The 20,694-nt window shown below is 38.5% G+C and overlaps 2 protein-coding genes and 1 pseudogene across 2 annotated transcripts in view; 1 reads left to right on the top strand and 2 right to left on the bottom strand.

Annotated features, from left to right (window-relative positions):
- The first annotated feature begins 288 nt into the window (after positions 1 to 288).
- On the top strand, positions 289 to 5,784 carry LOC144638623 (uncharacterized). Its single transcript, XM_078497827.1, has 5 exons — positions 289 to 1,572; positions 2,100 to 2,343; positions 2,655 to 2,753; positions 4,536 to 4,627; positions 5,491 to 5,784. Exons 1-5 carry the CDS (start codon positions 289 to 291, stop codon positions 5,560 to 5,562), a joined length of 1,791 nt encoding a protein of 596 aa, XP_078353953.1. The 3' UTR covers positions 5,563 to 5,784.
- Positions 5,785 to 12,316: 6,532 nt separating this feature from the next.
- Positions 12,317 to 20,694, bottom strand: part of LOC144638594 (sperm flagellar protein 2-like) — a 55,478-nt gene continuing 47,100 nt past the window's right edge. Inside the window, exons 57-60 of the mRNA XM_078497784.1 lie at positions 14,611 to 14,670; positions 14,036 to 14,116; positions 13,208 to 13,333; positions 12,317 to 12,534 (exon numbers count right to left, since the gene is read on the bottom strand). Coding sequence (XP_078353910.1) covers positions 12,487 to 12,534; positions 13,208 to 13,333; positions 14,036 to 14,116; positions 14,611 to 14,670 — 315 coding nt within the window. The 3' untranslated portion in view covers positions 12,317 to 12,486. The remainder of the gene's footprint in view (positions 12,535 to 13,207; positions 13,334 to 14,035; positions 14,117 to 14,610; positions 14,671 to 20,694) is intronic.
- On the bottom strand, positions 15,595 to 19,591 carry LOC144637761 (uncharacterized; annotated as a pseudogene).

Below are 20,694 nucleotides of genomic sequence, written 5' to 3'. Positions count from 1 at the left end.
GGTTTGCTTTATTTGACTTTTCTTGACTTGGAAAGCATTTTGTGTGGTATTTCAATTTTAGCAGCTTAGATTTAAACTGATTTTTATCCAAAAAATTATGTCAACCAGAGAAGCAAACTTTTCTTGCTTAGTGGTGTAATTTACTTACTGCAGACGTTGTGAAAACTATTGCATACTCCTGAGGAATATCTTGAGAATTATGTAAATTTGTACAATCCACCAAACCAAGCTTCTTTTTACTATTTTCCTATTTCAGTTAAATTAATGGGAAATTGAAGATTTAAACAAATGGAAGAAAATAAAGGCGTTAAATTCTTTCGCATGTGCTGGCGATATGACGTCACTACAACCGCTGGCCGTCGTGTGCAGTCGTTGAAGATCATTGGTGTGGCCATGATAGCCGTTCTTGGGCTTCTTATTTTTGTTATTGAGGATGTCCTTCAGGCGAACGAAGATATCGATACAGCAAACAACGTGGAGAAAAAACTACATTCAAGTCTTGAAGTAGCAGGTTTAATCCATCGCTTGCAAATCGAGCGAGGCCTTACTGTGCTTTGTTTGGGTTCCAGAGGTAAAGACGATCATGACAACATTTACAACAAATTGAAAAATGCTCGTCTAGAAACTGACAAAGCCCTGCTGGTATCAGAGTGGCCATTTGATAATGAAAGTCCAAATGAATTTCTTCGCAGCCCCGAAAGTCTCCAGATCCATTTTAATAAGCACAGGGAGAAAGTTGGAGAAAATTGTGAAAACGCCACCACGAAAGAGGAGCAAATTGCTTTTTATACCCTTCCAATAGACATGATGCTGGATTGGTTCTTCGAACAGATTAAAAGTAAATCGCAGAATGTTCATGTAGAATTGATTGGCTACTACATGTTCCTCGCTGGTAAAGATAAAATCGGGATAGAGCGAGCGCTTGGTGGATCTTTCTTTGCAAACGGTCATTTCGGTAACACAAGCCACTTAGTCTGGTTTGCTTATCAGAGCATTCTGGGAAAAGATTACTTAGAGTCGAGTGGCAAACTTATGCCTGAGATCAAGGAAAGGTTAAGTCAAGAACTGAACAAAACGATACAGACATCGATTGAGAAGAAACGAGACGTTATTTTCACAAATAAACCCAACAATGCTTCAGTGACAAAAGGAGAAAACTGGTTTGAACTCATGACCACATATCTCAACCAACTGTTCAATGTGCAAGAAAAGGCAGGAGAATTCCTTCGTGAGCGTCTGGAAGATCAAAAGCAGGAGAACAAGGCAGATTTAGGCAAAAGATTGTCATTTCTCATCTTTACTCTCCTTTTGGTGCCTTTCCTTGTTATTTCTGTGTACCGCATGACGGGAACGATTCAAAACTACGCTTTCCAGCTTTCACAGGCAACTTTGGAATTGCAAGAAGAGAAGAGACGAGCAGACACTCTACTCTACCAAATGTTTCCTCCTTCAGTTGCCGAGATGCTAAAGAAAAAACAACAAGTTCCAGCTGAGAATTTTAAGAGTGTCACAATTTTTTTCAGTGATATCGTAAACTTCACGGAGATGTGTGGTACGATGACACCTTTACAGGTACGAAGAAAATTCTTCATATTTGTTTATATGTATAAATGTAAAAAAATCATAGTTGAGAAAAGGGATTTTGAATTACAAAGATGACTGAAATTTCAAATTATTAAGGTGGCTCTGAACCGCTCTGACAGAATAACTCAACGATAAAAAATGGGGATCACCGAGTTTTTTTTTTTTTTTCAAGCTATTAGCACTGAAAGCTAAAATTAAGGTTGTTTTAACGGGTTATGCTGTTGCTATGGTAAACACTGATGTCAAGAAAATGATCACAACTTGTCGACCAATGATTGGGTATTTGTTTCATATAATAAGTGTAATAGCAAATGATAAAGAATTGTAGTAACGACCTATCAAAGTATAAGGACTGGAAAATGCCTAAAACCGTTATCAGCCACCTTAGCTACCAATAAGGTATTCAATTATCAATAATTAAATATCCATAATCATTTCAACAACCAGGAAAGATTTATTGCTGCTCGACGTTTCGGGGTCATCGTGACTCATCAGTAACTTTGTTTTTATTTTAGGTGACAGCCATGCTGGACGCGGTGTATGGCGAGTTTGATAAACGAATCAACCGGTATGACGTTTACAAAGTGGAGACAATTGGTGATGCATACATGGTGGTGTCAGGGCTTCCCGAAAGGAATGGCGTCCGGCATGCTGATCAAATAGCTCGCATGTCACTTGAATTGCTTGCGGCAGTTGGAGGCCTGAATCTTCCACTCTTCTACAAAGGGCAGTTGTCAGTCCGGATCGGTATAAATACCGGTAAGCAATGCTGGAATAAGGTCCTATAGCGAGTATATGTATATAAAAAAAATATAACTTTAACAACGAAATACCGGACGGCCAATATTTCGGACAAGAATAATGTCTGAAAATTTTCCGTGGGAACAAAATGTAGTCTGAACATTTTTCTGTCTGAAAATTTTTAGAACAAGCAGGCTACAAACGCTTGGTAAAAGATGGCTTGGGGGAGATGGTAATTTAACCCTTCTACCCGGGACAATTTTTTTAATTAATTTTGCTGTAGATCTAGGTGTCGAGTTTTAGGTTGGTTATATTGAATTTCTTTTTAGGACCATGTGTTGCTGGTATTGTTGGAAACAAAATGCCTCGATACTGTTTGTTTGGAGACACAGTGAACACTGCGTCAAGAATGCAAACAACAGGCGAACGTAAGTAAATCAAAAATTAATTACAGAATTAACACACTTTAAGTAGAGAAACTAAAATTCACACTGTTTTTCCACCTATTGTATTTATACTATACATGCAATACATGCAAGAATGCATAACTATCAGCCTCGTGGATCCAAATCAACTTTGGCAATGTTAGAACCATCAAGTAGGCCATTAAGACAGAGAAGACAAACTCCCAGTAACTCGTTCAATCTATGTAGAGAGTGTTTCAGTCTGATTATTGTGCAAGTCCCCCTTGTCAAAACACGTTTTAGAGCTGACAAACCCACTCCATAAGAGTCACCACAGTAGAAGTTTTGTCTGCTGCAAACTTCAAATGTCAACATATCTAGTCGATCAACAGTAAACGGAGCAAAGCCATGGTCGGGAGCTATTGTGACACTTCGACGTTCAATCAAAGCAAAACCATGACCCGTGAACTCCATAACAATCTGCGTAGTGTCGTGGTCCGCCAAACGGGCTGCACCTACAGCATAACCTTTTTAACCGGACACCAAAGGAGCAGAGCTTCTTGTCCTTGTGATGGAGGCGTCTGTATAACAGAGGTAGAGATTCTATAAATCTCGGTTTCTCTGGTAGGTGCTCCTAAGAAAAGGTTCTACTGTATTCCTATCACTAGAGAAGCATCAATAGGTCCAAGTAACACCACGACGACAAAATTTCGCAATTGGAGAAGTCTGCTTTACAACATCTTTTCCATGGCGCCGTTCCTGGCGATGCGCTTAACAACTGCCAGTTTAAATTCATTGTGAGCCTTCCAGGCTTCCAGGCCGCCAACAGCCAGCAAAATTTGTAAAGAATCAGAAGGATTACAAACTGAATTATTCCACCCTATCCGATGGTAGATGAAAAGACGATGAAATTACGACATGTGGTGATTTCTTCTGTTGATCATTTGATAGTAGGACTTTTCTTGACCTGTCCTTTCATCTTGCGCTGAAAATGTTTATTTGTAAAGGCTTTTGGGAATTTGTGTGTATAATTATACAAATAATAAAACAACTAATAAATAAAACAACTATTTTGGGGATATTTTGGTATTACTGTCACTACTACGTGACTCGCTGAGGTCACTTTTACAACCACTTTGTCCAGGTGGAGCGCCAGAGTTTTCAGTGAAATTGTTTCAGTCTAGGTTCCATATCCCTTTCATAACAATATATAAATAGTTGTCTGAAATTTGTAATGGTAATACTTTTGAAAATGTATGTGGCTTAGCATACGAAACATCAAGTTAGTAAAATGCTATTTTTCATAATGTTTATTGCCGCTGTTTTTTTTTTCATATTTTTCTGACATCAGCTTTGTACGACGATGCACGAAAATGATACTGTGTTATACGCCTCTTTTTTATCCAGTAACTGAGGTTTACCCCGTTATAACGATAGTTTTGGTTTTTTTACAGCTGAATCGTTATATCTGTTATATTAGGAATTTCGAAATAACGATATAATTTTACTGCTCCTTTGGCATATCGTTATATCGGGGTTTCACTGTATGTTCAAAACGGGACGAGATATCGACTTAAATTAAAGGTTTGATTCCTGGATGATATATGCTAGTCTGAATGCTCAAATCTCAGAAATACTTTTTTTGAAGAAGTTCAAGTATATTTTCACTCCCCTCGACCATCTGCAATTAGTCAGCTCAACTTCGGAAAAAAACGTTAACTAAAGCCATGTCCACTCGTGCATTTTTTTCGGCTCGTACGTTAAGCATGCAAATTTATAGAAAACGTTTGTTTTGTTTCTCTTCAGCTCAGCAAATTCACATTTCTGAAAGCACTAAAACCGTTTTGGACGAGATTGGAGGTTACGAAACGCACTTCAGGGGCTATTTGGAGGTGAAGGTAAGCTCTTGTGTCGATCTGTGAAACATTTCTCAGTTGATAGCGACCGAGGTGGTAAAACGAGGGTGTTTTGGCATGTTCTAAACAAATGAAACAACAACCTATTCGTGCAAAAGAGTTAACTGCATGATTCCTAATTTCTATATCACCGAAGAGAAAAAACTGGAACTTTTGAACTGGTGTGAAAAATATTTTAGGTATATTACAAACGTGTTATGTGGTTTAAAAATGAAAATAGAGACGTTTAGAAAAAAAACTCCTTCGTGAGAAGTCCTACTCAGCATATTGAAAATGTCAAATAATCTCAAATTACCATAGTCTGGGACTGATTGCTAATTACTAAGAGCTTTCTGAAGTTCTAGAATCAGCCCTAAAATAGGGAGAACTCTTGGTAAAATTAAAAATATAAGCCACCGCCATCGCCTCCCGACCCCCCCCCCCCTCCCCTCCCCTCCACCACCGAAAATAAGTTCCCCAAATCTCAGACGCAAATATCCTTTCAAACGTAAGCCCTCTCGAATATGAGCCCATGGGACTTTATTTCGTCAGTTCAGCTCTTAAAGAAAGATACAAGTTTTCCGATTATAAACTACTATGGTAGTGCTTATGTTTGTTTAATGACTATATCCATAACATCTTTAGACACAAACAGTATCCCGTCCAAATTTTTGAAATGCAATATAAGTCCAGGGCTTATTTTTAAGTATTAAATTATTTCACGCCTTACCTTACGGCTTTTTTAAAGTGCACCTATCGCTGCAAAGCATGGGTTCGAAGCAGCTTTTAGCGGTATCATTTTTTTGACTAAACAAGCTTTGATCAACCTCTGTTTATATTTTCTTTCAATGGGATACTTTTTTCAGGGCAAAGGCAGGATGAGTACATACTGGTTGAAGGGAATTTGGGATCCGTTCACAGTACAGGAACTAGAGTAAGCTCCGTCATACCAACAACATGTTTTCTTGCTCAGTTCAACAGGTCGCGCGACTCGTTATTCTTAAAATTGTACAGAACAGGCATTTAAAATTGTAGTTTTACTGCAAGTCAATGTAATGGTCTGGCAAACATGTTTGCATAGGGGTGAGGCCCGATGTAAATAATGAACATTTAAAATACGTGATTAATATAATTGAGCGATTTTCAATCGAGTGTCGTAAAACCAAACCCAAGGTAATCAGTCCTCGCCAATCACAAACGAAACAGACAATCAAGTGAACCAATCAAAACTCGATGCAAATACATGTAGCTGGCACGAAGCGCTGGAAGATGTGTGCGAGGGAGTCACAATCGGTTTCGATTTTACATCTCATTGATAAAACCAAAAGCAAAGTAATCACCTTGGCCAATCACAAAGAAAACAGACAACCAAGTAAACCAATCAAAACTTGAGGCAAATACTTGTAGCTGGCACTAAGCGCGGGAAAATTTTTGTGAGCGAGTCATGATTGGTTTTGGTTTTTACTTCTGCTTGGTCGAGAAAGTGACGCGAGTTTTTTTACCAATTACTAAGCGTAGTAATGCAAAACCAAAGCAAACGCAAATTACTTTCGATACTCAAGTGAAAATCACTCTAATAACTAAAACAATAATAACCTTATAGGGTAAGCAGTAGATAAAATATGAGCGGGAGATCTGTATGGGCGTTTACAATGGCGAGCCGATACAGATCGGACGCGAATATTTTATTCTACTTGTGAAATGAAAACATTAAATTGAATGCAAAGTATTGTTATGTGAATCAGTAGAGATCTGTATCAAAAGTTAATGAATACTAATTAGCTGAGCAGGAGTTTGTATCAAAAGTTAATAATATTGTTTGATTTGTATTGGGGTTTACAGTTGTGTACATGTGATCTGAATACTGTGCTAGGATTGGTTTGCACCCTCATGAATAGTTAATGAATTTTACAAACATAATTACTGTTATCCTGCGAACAGTCTTCCTAGTGGGGTATTGGTAAAAAAAAAAATCAGTCAGCGGTGCGAACAGAAAAACGATATCGGAAAGCTGAGTGCAAGATCTTCCTACGCAGACCGGTACCGGTTTTTATTTTCGCTCTATGGAGTCTGTCCGTGGGCTAAATTACTCACCAGGAGTTTATATTGGGGACCTTTAATAAATAAACAAAACATATTGTAAATAAGCAGAACCTTGTCAAAAATCCCAACTGGTGGGAGTTGCCCCCCTGGCTATATACAAAGCGTGAAGGAGTTAAAACAGAAATCCATCCATTCAGCGGCAGAGAGGAGGATCTGAATCCGGGACCTCCGGATTACAACTGGGCCATGTGCCTTCACAAAAGTAAAAGTACTATGGGATGTAAATAAACACACACAGATAATATTTATTAAAAGAAAAGTAAAAACGAACAGATATTTTATCTAGTGTGCTCGTCCGGATGTTGGTAGTCTTGAACCCGTGTTACTGAATGACATTTCACCGACTGACCTGAGCGGAAGAGGGTCAAGTGAAAAGGTGCTTGTCAGTGGATGGTGTTAAGTCCTTAAGGCTGATCGGTCAGTTTCACCGTGATTTTATTGGCTGCTTATTTAAAGTTCGCTCATCGGTTTTGCTAAGGTAGTTCATAATAGTTTAGACATGCCCCTTTTTGGTCATCGATAAGACAAAAACATATCAAAACTTTTTGCACCAAGTGGTTTCCAGGTGTTGTAGTTAGTTTAGTCAATGCTGTTTAGCAATGTGATTGTTGATATTGAATTAAAAAGTCAGACACCGACAACCGGATGATCACAAAAGACGAGCTTAAAAAATGTTTAATATCACTGCTGATCCAGAATTTATTCAAGCCAGCAAAGCACTTCATGCTTTCATAAAAAAGGATGCGACATTGCTAGAGTCGTGCACAAGAAACACGCACCCCTATTCCTTTACCTGTAAAATAATAAAAAATAAATAAAGTAAAGGTATCTATGTTTTGGTTACACACTTAGCGTCGAGATGGCAATTTTACAGACATGCTACTTAAACAGATGAAACAAATTTTTCAAGTAAACAGAACATGCTTAAATGGCGGGAGGCAGACCAGTTGGCTATTTACAAAGCGTGATCGAGGGTTGACCTCGGGACGACCGAGAACAAATCCAGATTGTGGTAGGGTGGATTACAAGACCAGCGCCCTAAACCACTTGGCCATGCTACCACCCATTAAGGTTGCGTGGGGTTTATACCCAGGAAAGATTTCAGGACGTGAGCACGAAACCGGAAAAAAATCAATCAGTAAACGGTAATTGGATGTGTCGATACTTCTCATTCAACTTAAAATCGTAAAAGATGACCAACTACTGAAATTCCGTTGAAGGAATGAGTTGACCCGTGGCGCTTAATTGACTTTTTTATCTAATGGGGGATTGCGTTAGAAGAGGGGAGCTGAACAGAGCTTTTCGGTACAGTGGAACCATAAACACAAGTGATAAATTACTAGTCTGACGCTGTTTGAACCCGAAACTTTATTAAACGATCAAAGCCAGATCAATGGTAAGATCCTATAGCTGTTAAATATGTCGGAAATAAGTAATAGCACGATCAATTTTCCCGAAATTCCTTTCGAACGAGTATGTTACAAACAACCCTGTCAACCCCATTGGCTCAATTTTTACTAACAATTTGTTCACTCTGAATTTGCGTTCAGTGATCTAGACGAGATTGAGTTCGCTTTTAAAGGCATTGTTGCAGATAGTTGTTAAAACAAATCAAACCGATATACTGGACAACTCGTGTATTGAAAGTTACACACTACAATTACAGTATTACATATTACATATTTCATGGACCACTCCTTGAGTGGGGCTTTTCAAGGCCAATGTCCATGCATAAACACTGAAACAAATGTTTTAAATGAGCCTAACATGGTTACAAATCCCAACTGACAGGAGGCACTCAGACCAGTTGGCTATTGACGAGCGTAGCCGAGGAGTTGAATTCTGGACTTACGTGAACAATACCAGATGGTGGTCAGAACGGGACTTGAACCCGTGACCTTAAGATTTCGAGTCCAAATAGTCTTATAAGAGCTTCCCAAAACCCGTTAACACCAGCTGACCCATGATTAGCTAAAAGTTGATGTGAAAATTACACTCAGAGCAGAAACTCTACGCTAAATTGAAAGCAAGTTGAAAGTTATAGTGTGTTTATCGGAATGACTATTATACAAGAACGAGTTCATCCAGGTTCTCTCTTTTGGCTCTGAATTCATTTTCATGATGATACCAACACGAAATGTCACACCAGAACGAGTCATACCGGAGCGAGTTTACCCCACTCGCTGAAGCGCATGCGTAGTTTTCGTCCAATCTGGGATGAAGAAAATCCGAAAACATGTAAACGCGGTATGAAATCACGTAGTCATACGAAGTCATGGTATGGAACTCGCACTGGTACGAGTTTTCACATGTAAACACCCCCTGAGCTCCTTCTTTAGAACTCAGTCTTAGCAGACAAATTTTTATGCATAAACCAATTTTAAACTTGTAAACTTAATATATAACATTTTAACATGTAAATGGGTTGATAATAAACGCTAAGTAAAGAATATTAAATGGTCAAATTACTGTATCACACTAACTGTAGTACAGAGATAGTTCAGTTTACTTGTATTAAGCTTTTATCTAAGTTTAGCAAAGACAGGTTTGGGATAAAGGGCTCCGAAAGGTCACTCTTTTCCACATAAACTCTGGGGGATGGTCACCTTTCACCCATTACCCTGGGGGAATTATCACTCCCTTGAGAGGATTATCATGCACCTCTCCGTACCCTGGAGAATTATAACCTCTCACTCAGTACCCTCTGGGATTATCACCCCCTAAAGAGGATTATCAGCTTTTACTCTGTATCTTTCGGGATTGTTACATGCCTAGAGAAAAAGTGTCCTAATGGCTTTTGATGGAGTACTTCATCCCTTACCCCTCTTTCGTCGAGTAACACTCAAGTTGAGTTCTTAACTTCTTATTCGATGTGATGCTGTGTGAGAAGCTTTGCGTGATGCTATCCTTTGCATCAAATTTGGATGTGTCTTATTTACAATAATTTTTTTGCTTGGGTCCCAACAAAGTTTTATACGGAGTGGCTCTGCTCTGCGGAGCCTCCCCTATATTCTAATATAGAAAGTACCCCTAGGGGGAGGGGGGGGCTAGCCCGCCTCCTTTTATGAAAATCCTGGAAACCGGGCCTGCCCGTTCTCATATGAAAAGGCCCAAAATAGTCTTCAAGTTTTAAAAATCATAAGGAACGACCTTCTCCCAACTAAAAGTTAGGAGTAACATGACGGCGTATGCAAAATATTAAATTTAGGCTAAAAGCAGGTTTTGTGACAAACGCTTATCTTTGGAACTAGAATAATTTGATTTTTGATGTTTCTTTAACACTGAAATTCACGGTCATACATACGAAATGATTTATTTCATATTTTGCATATGTCGGTAATAGTGAAATTTACACGGAACGCGATCAAGGGAACTATATTGCGTGCGTTTATAGAACTCACAAATCAAAAAAATGTTTAGATGCGAAGGCATAAAATTAATAATTGAGGTAATGAGTTTTCCTTATTGGCATCTTGAAGTTTTGATCCTTTCTTGTAGTTTGCGAATTTAAGTATCTTAGTAAAAATACTCAAATATTTTTTTTTTTTTTTCATAAAAATTTAAAAATTCAAAACCAAACAAGATCATTGAAGGATTATTTGGCGTGAATGTTGTGTAATTACAGAACATGATAATGTAGAATTTATGGAAGGTACAGTTGGTGTTAAAAAAATTACGTTGCACAGTGAGTCTTAAATTATGGCTAAAAATCTAAATTTAAAATACAAAAGCATTTGCCCTAAAGAAATTTGGCTTCAAATATCGCAGGGTCCCCTTGAACTCAGAATGAGAATATCCGTCATTTTTCTTAATCGAAGGAATAATTTGAATTGTCCAAAATATTAACTGGGCTCGAGACGAAGCGAGTCAATTTTTCAATTTTTTAAATTTTCTGACAGCGGTGTGTTCACTGATATTAATTATGTTTTGAAAAGCCCAAGATTGGACAGATAGAACTTTTCGTTTCTGCCAAAGAATGTTTTGTTTCAGATTTTTCATTAATGATCTTTTAGATTCCGTATCACGCAGCGTAAACCTAAATGAAAAAAGCTATTAAACAGCCTGACTCTTTCCTTTCAAATAAGTTGATGTATTAAAGCTAACAATTGTATTTAGTTTTTTGTATTTAACACACGATTGTACGCTATACTCTGATGATGTAGTTATCCAAAGGAAGTTCACGGAAGTCGAGTAACTATGAACTTGTTGGAAAAGTTTCTCTGAATTATTTTTTCCAAAAGGAAAAGAAACCATCACCTGTTTATCGCCGGTAGACTTAAAAAAATCTTAATTCGCTAACGTTGCGTTTCAAGGAATTTAAGAAGCATAAACGTCGTTCAAAATAGATTTCGTCCAAAATATTGATCCCTGGGCGAGGCGAGTCAACTTTTTTTATAGTTTACATGGAAAATCTTTTCGTGCTCATTGGTATTTATTATGTACATGTTTTATAATTATGTTTTATATAACCCGCGATCGGACAGTTTGAACTCTTTGTTTCTACCAAGGATTGTTTTGTTTCAGATTTCCCATTAATGATTCTTTCATTTGGCACCTCGCTGTGTACACCCAAATAAAAAGAAGCATTAAAAACTACTTCACTCGTTCACTAAAAATTAGTTGGTGTAAGCTAACGACTTGGTTGAGCTATCAAGATAAAGATAAATTGTGCACTGTATTCTTATGATGTAGTTAGCCAACGAGCGAATTCGTGGAAGCTAAGTAGCTATGCCTTTGTTGGGAAAGGTCCTACAATGCTCTTTCAAGAAGAGGAATACTTATTAGCTTTTTCTTTTAGAGGTGGGTCATACTTAAAAAAATCTCTAAATTTCTTTGAATTATGTCTCAAAAAATGCAAGTATCATAAACACTTAAGATAAATTTCTTTAATTGTCAGATATATCTACGTGATCGAAAATACGCGACAGGGTTATCATGCACGTTAGGATAATGAAGTTCGGCTAAAATTCGAAGCAGGTATCAGGCTTTTCGGAAACTTAACTGCACAATAAACGCTTAAAAAAGTTTTAAACCGAGATTAGGGTTTACACTGATTGTAACTTTTAAAAAAACTAAAGTAAGTGGTAAGCGGCTGGTCGGTCGCCGAGTGGTTTGAAGTGCATTGCTAGACACCCAACTCGTGACGGGTCTGTGATCCAGACATCTCAATAACAATAAGAATAAAAAGGCTAAAAATGGCTAAAAAATAACTTTGTGCGAATGGCATGCATAGTTGCTTCTGAAACCGAAACTTAACAAACAGAGTGACTCGCTCCGCGCGAAATTATTTGATTAGATATATTTTTAGGTATTTTAATGTTCTTATTCTCGTTGTCTTTTTCGCTTGCTTTACGTTTTTAATTATATCTTTTACAACTATGCATGCCATTCGCACAAAGTTATTTTTTAGCCATTTTTAGCCTTTTTATTCTTATTGTCTATTGTTTGTATGTACATATTTTAGCGCTTTTACTATATTTACACATGTAATTTTATTCTAACACCTAACTTGAAAATGACCGTCGAACGGTCGAAACGTCGTTCCAATCTTTTAGCGTTTAATTTCATTATACAATCAACACTATTTGCATTGCAAAAACCATATGGACATTTTCTATTTCAAACCTTTATTACAAAACCAAAACATACACAAGGGAGTATGATATACACTCACTGTACAAGCTAAATCTACACGTGAATGTGAAAATTGTTTTCACGAAGTTAAAATCATGAATAAATTAGTGTGACAGTATTCAAACTTATTCAAAGGAATCCATGGAAGAACTCTTGAAAGAGTTTCGAAGATCCTAAGGAAAACAAAAGTAAAAAGGAATAATTACCTCTCTGATTTAAATATACTGATACCTTTAATACTGACAAAAGTGCATTATCCACTTGGAGAAGAAATTCATTTCCAGGAGAAGAAAATTCATTTCCAGTCCGTACAGCAGTCTCGGGGTTCGTTTTCATTCTTGGTTTGAATTTGTTGATACGTCACACTTTTGTAAAAGCGTACATAAGGTTTTATAGTCCGCCATTAAGGGTCTTTTCGTTCAGGAATGCTCGATGAGCTGAAACGTCGGTTTGGAATAGCGTCGAGGTTCTTCTACTCGTTATTATTGTTTTGCAAGGATATCTGGTGCTAATAATGAAGAAAAGAGGTAAGTTCGTGCAAGAATTTTTATTTTTGCTAGTAAGCATTCTTTCGTGTGAGACACGCATAAACATTGCAAGCGGAGATTGCGCAGTACGGACTGGAAATAATCTTTAACTCTTAGAGAATATATAATTTTTTTCCCAAAACAAGCCTCCCTGCTACAGGTCTTGTTTGAATTTTACATAGGCGTGTCTTTGAATTTCTCTTATGTCCTACCTATCCTTACACCTTTTTCAGACGTAAAATCCTCCCCCTTTTCCTAATCATACGAGTTTCCAAAGCACATTAAAAGAAAAGCCAACTGCGAAATAACAAGCACTTACCAATGTTTTGAACCGCTGACAAATATGCATGCAGTCCTGTATGATGGGATGTTGGTACAGCAGGTGGAATGGGACGGCCTCTGTTTCCTCGGCACCAAGCTCCACAAACACACCTGCCAAACGTTCCTGTGGATAGAAAGGGACCTGGTGACGAGTGGATACTGACAATAACTGCTTCCTAGACATCAGCTGTTCTTTTTAAGTATTAGGAACCTTACAGAACCACGACGGCAACGGCAACGAGAACGACGCCAAACAAAAGAATAAGTGAGCAGAAAAATAGCTCTACATGTGCGTTAGAAATTTTGGAACATTTCTTAGCCATTCTCTGCAAAACAGCAACGTGAAATGAACAAATTCTGCGTAGTCTGAAGAACGTGAAACAAGACGGCGATTTTTTTATATTTAACTCTGAATTTGTTAATGCGCCTACATATTGAGCTGGAGATTAGTTCTGACACCAATGAACGCACTAAATGAATTTGGAGAGCCGCGAGATTCTTAAGTAAAATATAAATCCATTTGTGAGTCGACGTTGTCGCCAGTGTTTTTTTTTTTTTTTTTTTTTTTTTTTTTTAAAAAAAAAAAAAAAAAAAAATAACACACCTCCCCCTCCCCTTTCCCCATCGGCTTTAAAAAAAGATGTCTTATCAAATTTTCAGAACTAGCATTAAACAAGTGGACGGATATGAGTAGGGGAAAATTTACATTATAAACAACGGTGACAAAAAAATAGAATACCGTGACTCCGTTCTAAGTAAATTCGGCTTATTTTATCACCTTGTAAATATTGACAGAAAACACAAGTACTATCTATCATTGTCTTACCCTTGCATATGCGTCATCTGGGTTAGAAGTTACACTCAAGCGATAAGTGTCCTCCAGTCGCCCTTCGCCATGGTGAAAAACCTGTCGGTGAATCCAACATATAGTTTACTAAGAAACTCGTTTTGAGATAAATTCACTTATAAGAGAGATAACTTACTTATCATTTTTTTTTTTTTCGTTTTTTTTTTCTTTAATTTTATTTTTTTTTTTTTTTTTTTTTTTTTTTTTCTCATTAACGGCTTCCCCCACTATTTTTCGGCGAAAAGGACAGCGAACAACGAGGGCGAATATGAGGGCCAAAAACTAAAATGAAAAATTACGACAATCAGAGTACTTTATTGTCGAGCTAATATTTCTTTAAGTGTTGCACCCGATAAAGTTTCTACAGCTCTTGTTTAATCACAGAGTCGTGTAATAAATCTCTTATTAACCAAGCCTGCTCGGTCTTTCTTGTACGGACCTCGATGCGCTCGGTCCGTGCTGTCGAGACTTGGAGTCGATATTTTCGCAATGCGGCCCTCACACTTGGTTAATATGACATAAAAGTTACCTAAAAATGTAGATGTGTACCATACCTTCATCAGGTTATCCAGTGTAACAAGTGAGTCCATCTCTGGTGGTGGTGATGTGGGTTCCTGTAATACAAAACACTCATTAGTGTTTCATTATACCTTGTGCCCTTATCAAAATGGACGAACATGCAATTAAAGTATCGGCGAATCTTTGATCAGTACAGCATCTGACTCATTATCACATGCGTTTTAGTCCCCGTAATCGAGCTACAAAAATATCAACTCTGAATATTAAAAGGGCATGGCACGATAAACTGTCCGTACAAAATTGAGTCCGATGTATTTTTTGAATAGTTTTTGTGCGACGCGGGTTTAAAAACTCAAAATTTTGGAAAGAACGTATGAGTTCAATAGCGCTTTTACCACTCAGCAATTTTGCAGTTTTTGAGAAAAAAAGACTAAAAAAACTTCGTTGATTACTAACTTTAACAAGGTCTTAAACTTTTGGAGTTAATTTCTTACATAGCATGATGCCTTCTCCACAAAAAGCCGTAAGCTAATTAATTAGGCAAACGGTAAATGCTGATGTCAGCAAATATTCGCCTATAAAAACAACTCTAACAAAGGCCCAAAATCTTAGAAACGACTCCGAGGTAGACAGAAGAGATTGGCTTCGAAGAGTTCGGGAGTTAGTTTTATTAAAAAGTGCAGTGTTCGACTGTGTGAAGCATATCCAAAGGGATTAACGATTTCAATTCTTATTTAGTCGTTTAAGCCTTGAATAGGCACACTCCTATTCTCAGTTTACGGGAGTGCCTTCCCCTCCCCCTCCCCCGGTAGGCGAAAGGAGACAAACATAATGATCTCATATGGTTACAGTTATATGCGTTTATTATTTCAAACAAACGCTTCATAATCAAAGCAGCAAACTTTAATATAAAATGTATATTAATAATTTGTTTTATTTATTTTGAGAATGCACATGCGTGAATATGTAGCAAAAGTTGTGTTTGTGCTCCTCATCGTATCTGCTCATCGGACCTGTTCTATTGGTCCTCTTCTTATTTGTTATCAGCGTGTAACAAACAGCCGACCTTATTTGCTTAGTTGACGATTATATACTGTAGATTTTGTTCGTCCTGACAAGAAAATTTCTCAAAAGGTGGCTAAAATCATTACATATAAGGAAACAAAGACGCATGGTTACTCTCCTGGGTCATGACTTAATGGATGTTTATCATTTGCCGGAAAGAACCGGTTGGGACCGTTTGTGTTTCTTTTCCTAAAGTCAACTAAATAATCAAAAGAGATGACGCCTACATTTATAATACGGTTTCCGGTTATTGTATTCCCATAGTGAGAGACTGGAAAATGGAGAAATAAGCAAATGGTACAGAATTTTCCAACGGTTCGTACCGACTGGAATAAAAGGACTTCAACAAAGTTTTTGTTGTTTTTGTTGTTTGACTTCCTTGAAACTTTGTCCACAATTTCTAAACGAGATCACCTGGAAGTACTGCTTCCTTTGCTTTCCAACCGTAATTTCCGGGAATTTTGGTTCAATGGTTAACACCCCTAGTTTAACATTAGCAATACTACAATTCTCTCGCGTAAGGAAATTAGAAAACAACCAACGCAATAAACCAATCAACAAGACAAGTGACGGGTATCTTGATTGGTTTTAGTTTTGTTCAATTCTGATTGGCCAAAACTTCATAGTACGTTTGCTCTAAATAATAAGAGCAAGTTCAGAGTTCCCGAACGCAAAACTGAAGTATAGAATTACTTTCGAGTCTTAATAAAGAATGTGGTATCCGATGGGTGGTTTAAGTCAGTCTAATGGAATATCATCCATATTGGCCACCTGTGGCTGGGTTAGTTGATTTGGCTGAAGTTCAAGACTATTGAGCCACCTGCGAATTAACTGTAGTGCTCCACCAGCGGGAATCACGTGATTCAAATCGAAAGGATTGTCGGTAGTAGGATCAAGCATTCTGTTAGCAATTGCTTCTTCATTTCCTGGTGCGAAGTCTTCTTGCTTCAACGCGTACTTCCACATTTCAAGTTGACCTTGAATTGCATCAAGCATCCTGCGTCTCATGTCCGGTTCAGTGCTAATCCAAGCCTTTTGGTACGCCATGTTCCAGCCGGTTCCAAGCATTTTAAGGAAATCTTCAACCTTGCAGGCCATGAACGCTTGCAAGTTCTCTGAGATCTTGCACTAGGGACTTTTCCAGCGGATCCAGCGTTTCAAGGTTGCAGTCAGCGTCGTTTAGAGCCATATCTATCAACTCCTTGCTGACCTCAAAGTAAATATCTTTCATGTCATGGTATCGATAGTTTGGCATTGGACTGCTTCCTTGAGGTGTTTCTGTTTGTAATACAGGGACTGTTGACGCCTCCCCCTTGCTTTGGGCCTCATCACTGCTTCCGGATCTTGAAGCGTTCTCGATTCCTTCACGTCCCTGCACTGAGTCAGGTTTTACAGGCTCACTGCTTGGAACGCATTCTTCCTTTTCGACTTGCATCACATCGCTTTGATTCTGGATCAATTTTTGTGAAAATTCCTTTGGGCTTTCCATGATCTTCTCAGCTTCCTTGGCCAGGTATTCAAGAACCCTGGGATCTTCGATGTAGTCTACTCCCAACAGATTGTATGACCTCACGAAGAAATGCCGCAAATCCTTCTTTGTAAGAGCTTCCAAAAGGTTCCCGAGGAGCTTCATCATGCATTCTACACGGTTGCTTTCGGTCCACATCTCAGCACCGGTCTCTTCAATCGTTTGCAGAAGAAGATTCTTTAGATGAAATGTCACCAAACCGGTTGGCTTGGAAAGATAAGCGCGATGATATTTCTTCAGACAGCGGTAACACTCCCGTTGGATGTCGTTCATCTCCTGGCTCAATAAGTATTCAGCATGGGAAAAGGATATTCTGAAGTCGCAATCTGGATTGCCACTGTTCTTTGGGGGCTTTACTACCAAGTGGTAGCCCTCCTGAATAACATTGTTGACCATTTCCGGCGAAGGCCATTTACGCTCTCTTTTGATCCACTCCCGTGCAACCTTCGGCCATCCTCGGCATTTCAAGGCGGGGACGAGATCAATTCCGAGTTTCCGCTTGTACTCTTTAGCTATATCGGTCTGCTCTTTCATCTCTATTCCAGTTCCTAAGATGTGTTCAAAAAAGCGTTTATCCCTCGTTATTCTATCAATTTCTCTCTTTCTATCTTCTTCTTTACCATCTTCTTTGTGTGGCATATCTTCAGAGGTAAGCTCTTCTTTCTCAGTTGCTTGTTTCAAATCGGTTTTGGATTCACTGTGGACCTTTTCATGACCACCAATAGTTGCGTCTTCAGTCTTGTCACGTTCACCTTCGCTTTCAGGTACTTGAGTAGCTACTGATTCTTCTGAGAATTGTCGAGATATTTCCGTGAAATCGGAGCCCGAGGTAGGTTTTAAATCTTCAGTGGGCATCTGAGCTTTGTCACAATTTTCTGGCGTGACACTTGTCTTGGCACTGGGAGGTTCCGTTCCGCTTCCGCTTTCGTCTCCGTCACGATTTTCTGGCGTGACACGTTGCTGGCCGTGACAAACAACTTCGCTGGTCATACTTCCGCTTTCGTTTCGTTGTGATCGACTTTCGATGGCTTGAACTCGGGCTTTGAAGTTTTCCGCTGCATCGCTACAACAAAGCTCTTGCAAAACACCAGGAAAGCCTTCAAAAATACTGCTTGAACTACCTTTAGTCACAGATGCTTGAATAAGCTCGCGCATATACTGAAAATACTCGTTCAAAACTTCAGCGTGTTCCCTGGTATATTCAGTTCCTTTTGATATGCAAATCGCATTGGCCAACCATTCCCACTCAGCCGTGTTCAGATTACACCAACTTTGGGCGTCTTTCACCTTCTGTAGCTGTTCAGACATCGTCTCAAACGACTGTTTAAAATCGATGGTTAATGCTGGACTGTTGCCTTTGTTCTTCCAATCGAAAATAACGTCCGGATGGACTGTAAGATCTTCTCGCGACATTGCTCGCAATATATGTATAAGAAAATCGAGTAACTTGGGCGAATCACTTCCATAGATTGCAGGATGGAAATTCTTTAAGGCTGAAGTTGCCACGTATTCTGTGTCGTCCACGAGGCAGGATTGTAACACGGGGTGACCGCTTCCGTTGATTTTCACATGCAGCGGATTCTCCAGTGAATATTCAAGCAGGTCTTCGTAGATCATACAGTTATCTGCAGTAGGGAACATCATAATATCAACATCTCCATAATCGTCTGGTACAAGGCACTTTAAATCTTCAGCTGCGCTTCCATAAGGTCGAACCATGATGTGATTATCAGTGTTCTTGCTCAAATACTCCGACAGCTGCCCTAAAATGTAGCTCGGAACATGTTCGTTGTAATCCTTATATATTTCAGCTTCGTTTCCTCGCTCTCCTAGAGACTTGAAGACAAGGTTTAGCTGTTGGTGTAAATTCACATCATGCCCTGATTCAGCCATTGCACTCAGCGCTCAAATACTCTTGAAGTGAACTGACGGAATAGAATGGTAAGTCGATGTGTTTATCACTTTATGAGAGTAAGGCCGGAAGTGTCTGGGAATTTCGGTTTCGGGCTATACATAAGAAATGACAAGCACATCACGAGATCTGCATGTAGCCAATCAACAACTCCGTCATATTTGCATAGCAGACAAAGCCCGACTGAAAATCCTGAGAGGAAATATAGCGTGACAGCAAAAAAAATAGGCTTTAAATGGACCGGCAGTTATGTATATTTATAACTCGACATTTTGATTGTAAAATACAATAGTGTATAAAGATTGCCAACTCAGTGGAAAGTGAACATAAGCTAAAACTTCCTCGATAAGCGAAACCACGCGTCACTTGGGCGTTTGATTCACGTTTTTCCAGTCAAATCAATTTGTTCACCCAGACTTTATGAGACGTATTTGAGGGATTTTTAAATATGAAAATAAATGACTGACCTTTTGTTGTTTTGTTAACAAGGTGATCATATTAACATAAACCGACTATGTAAATATTATTTTCTACAATTAGAGGTACAGTTGAATCTCGCTATGTCATGTCGAGCATCCCTCTCCCGGGGGGGGGGGGGGGTACTCCCATATGTGGCCTATATAGGTATGTGCCGCCCATGGTTTTTAGCTAAATTCTATTAGCTAAAATAAACGCCCAGCTAAACGAAAAACTTAAAACTGAATTTTCTGTTCAGGTATTAGAAAAGCGATTTTATAAAGATTTGTGTCTTGCCGTGCGCGGTTAGACGATATTTGGGTCGTCACGGAACGCTTCTCTTCCCCTTGAATAGGGTGTCATTTTTCGGTTTTGGGCCTTAAAAAGGGTATCAATTTTCGCTTGCTTTATCCTTAAATAGGGTCAGGGTTTAAGAACCTTGGCGGCACACCCCTATCCGAAATTTATGGGAGTACCCCCCCCCCCCGGGATCCCTCTATCCCGAGCTAAAAACCATTTCCCCTGGATTTTTTTTTTGTTAAGTCATTTATAGGGAAGATTTTTGTTTACAAACATTGTCTTTGTTATTTAAATGTCCAACAAGTTAAACAAAAGAACTCTTTGTTTCACTAGCCAATAGTTCTCTGGTTGGCATATTAATACCATTAGGTGACGTCAACGATATCTTTGCTATTATCGGCTAACTCGAACTCCAAAATATATCGAACTCCACGTTACTCGAATACTACTTGAATATGTAAAAAGAATAACTTTTCAGGATTAACAGCTTAAGACGGAATCCTCAGGAAATCAAGTAATATTAATTTTAGTTGGACAAAAACTAATCGGGTACCAGAATACTTTAAATCTTTTTAAAAGCTAAAGATGTAAGTAATTATCTTTGAAACACCAAAACAATCTCTTATAAGAGCCTGACAAAATGAACTTTAAGGTTCACAAGAACCATGTAAACTATAAGTAAAATCTCACGTGTAGCTATTTTGTAAAATCGTCTTTTTAACGATTCAGTGGAATTCAGTGGAACTTCGGAATTTGTTTTCGATGTTTGGTGTTAGAAATGATTTCTTTTAGGCCCCGTCCACACTGACCCGGGTAAATTTGAAAACGGAGAAATTTGAAAACGCCGCGTAAAATGTT

This window comes from Oculina patagonica, chromosome 14, assembly GCF_052425735.1.
Source record: "Oculina patagonica isolate OP01 chromosome 14, crgOcupat, whole genome shotgun sequence".
Classification (NCBI taxonomy): domain Eukaryota; kingdom Metazoa; phylum Cnidaria; class Anthozoa; order Scleractinia; family Oculinidae; genus Oculina; species Oculina patagonica.
This window is presented reverse-complemented; position numbering and strand designations above follow the sequence as displayed.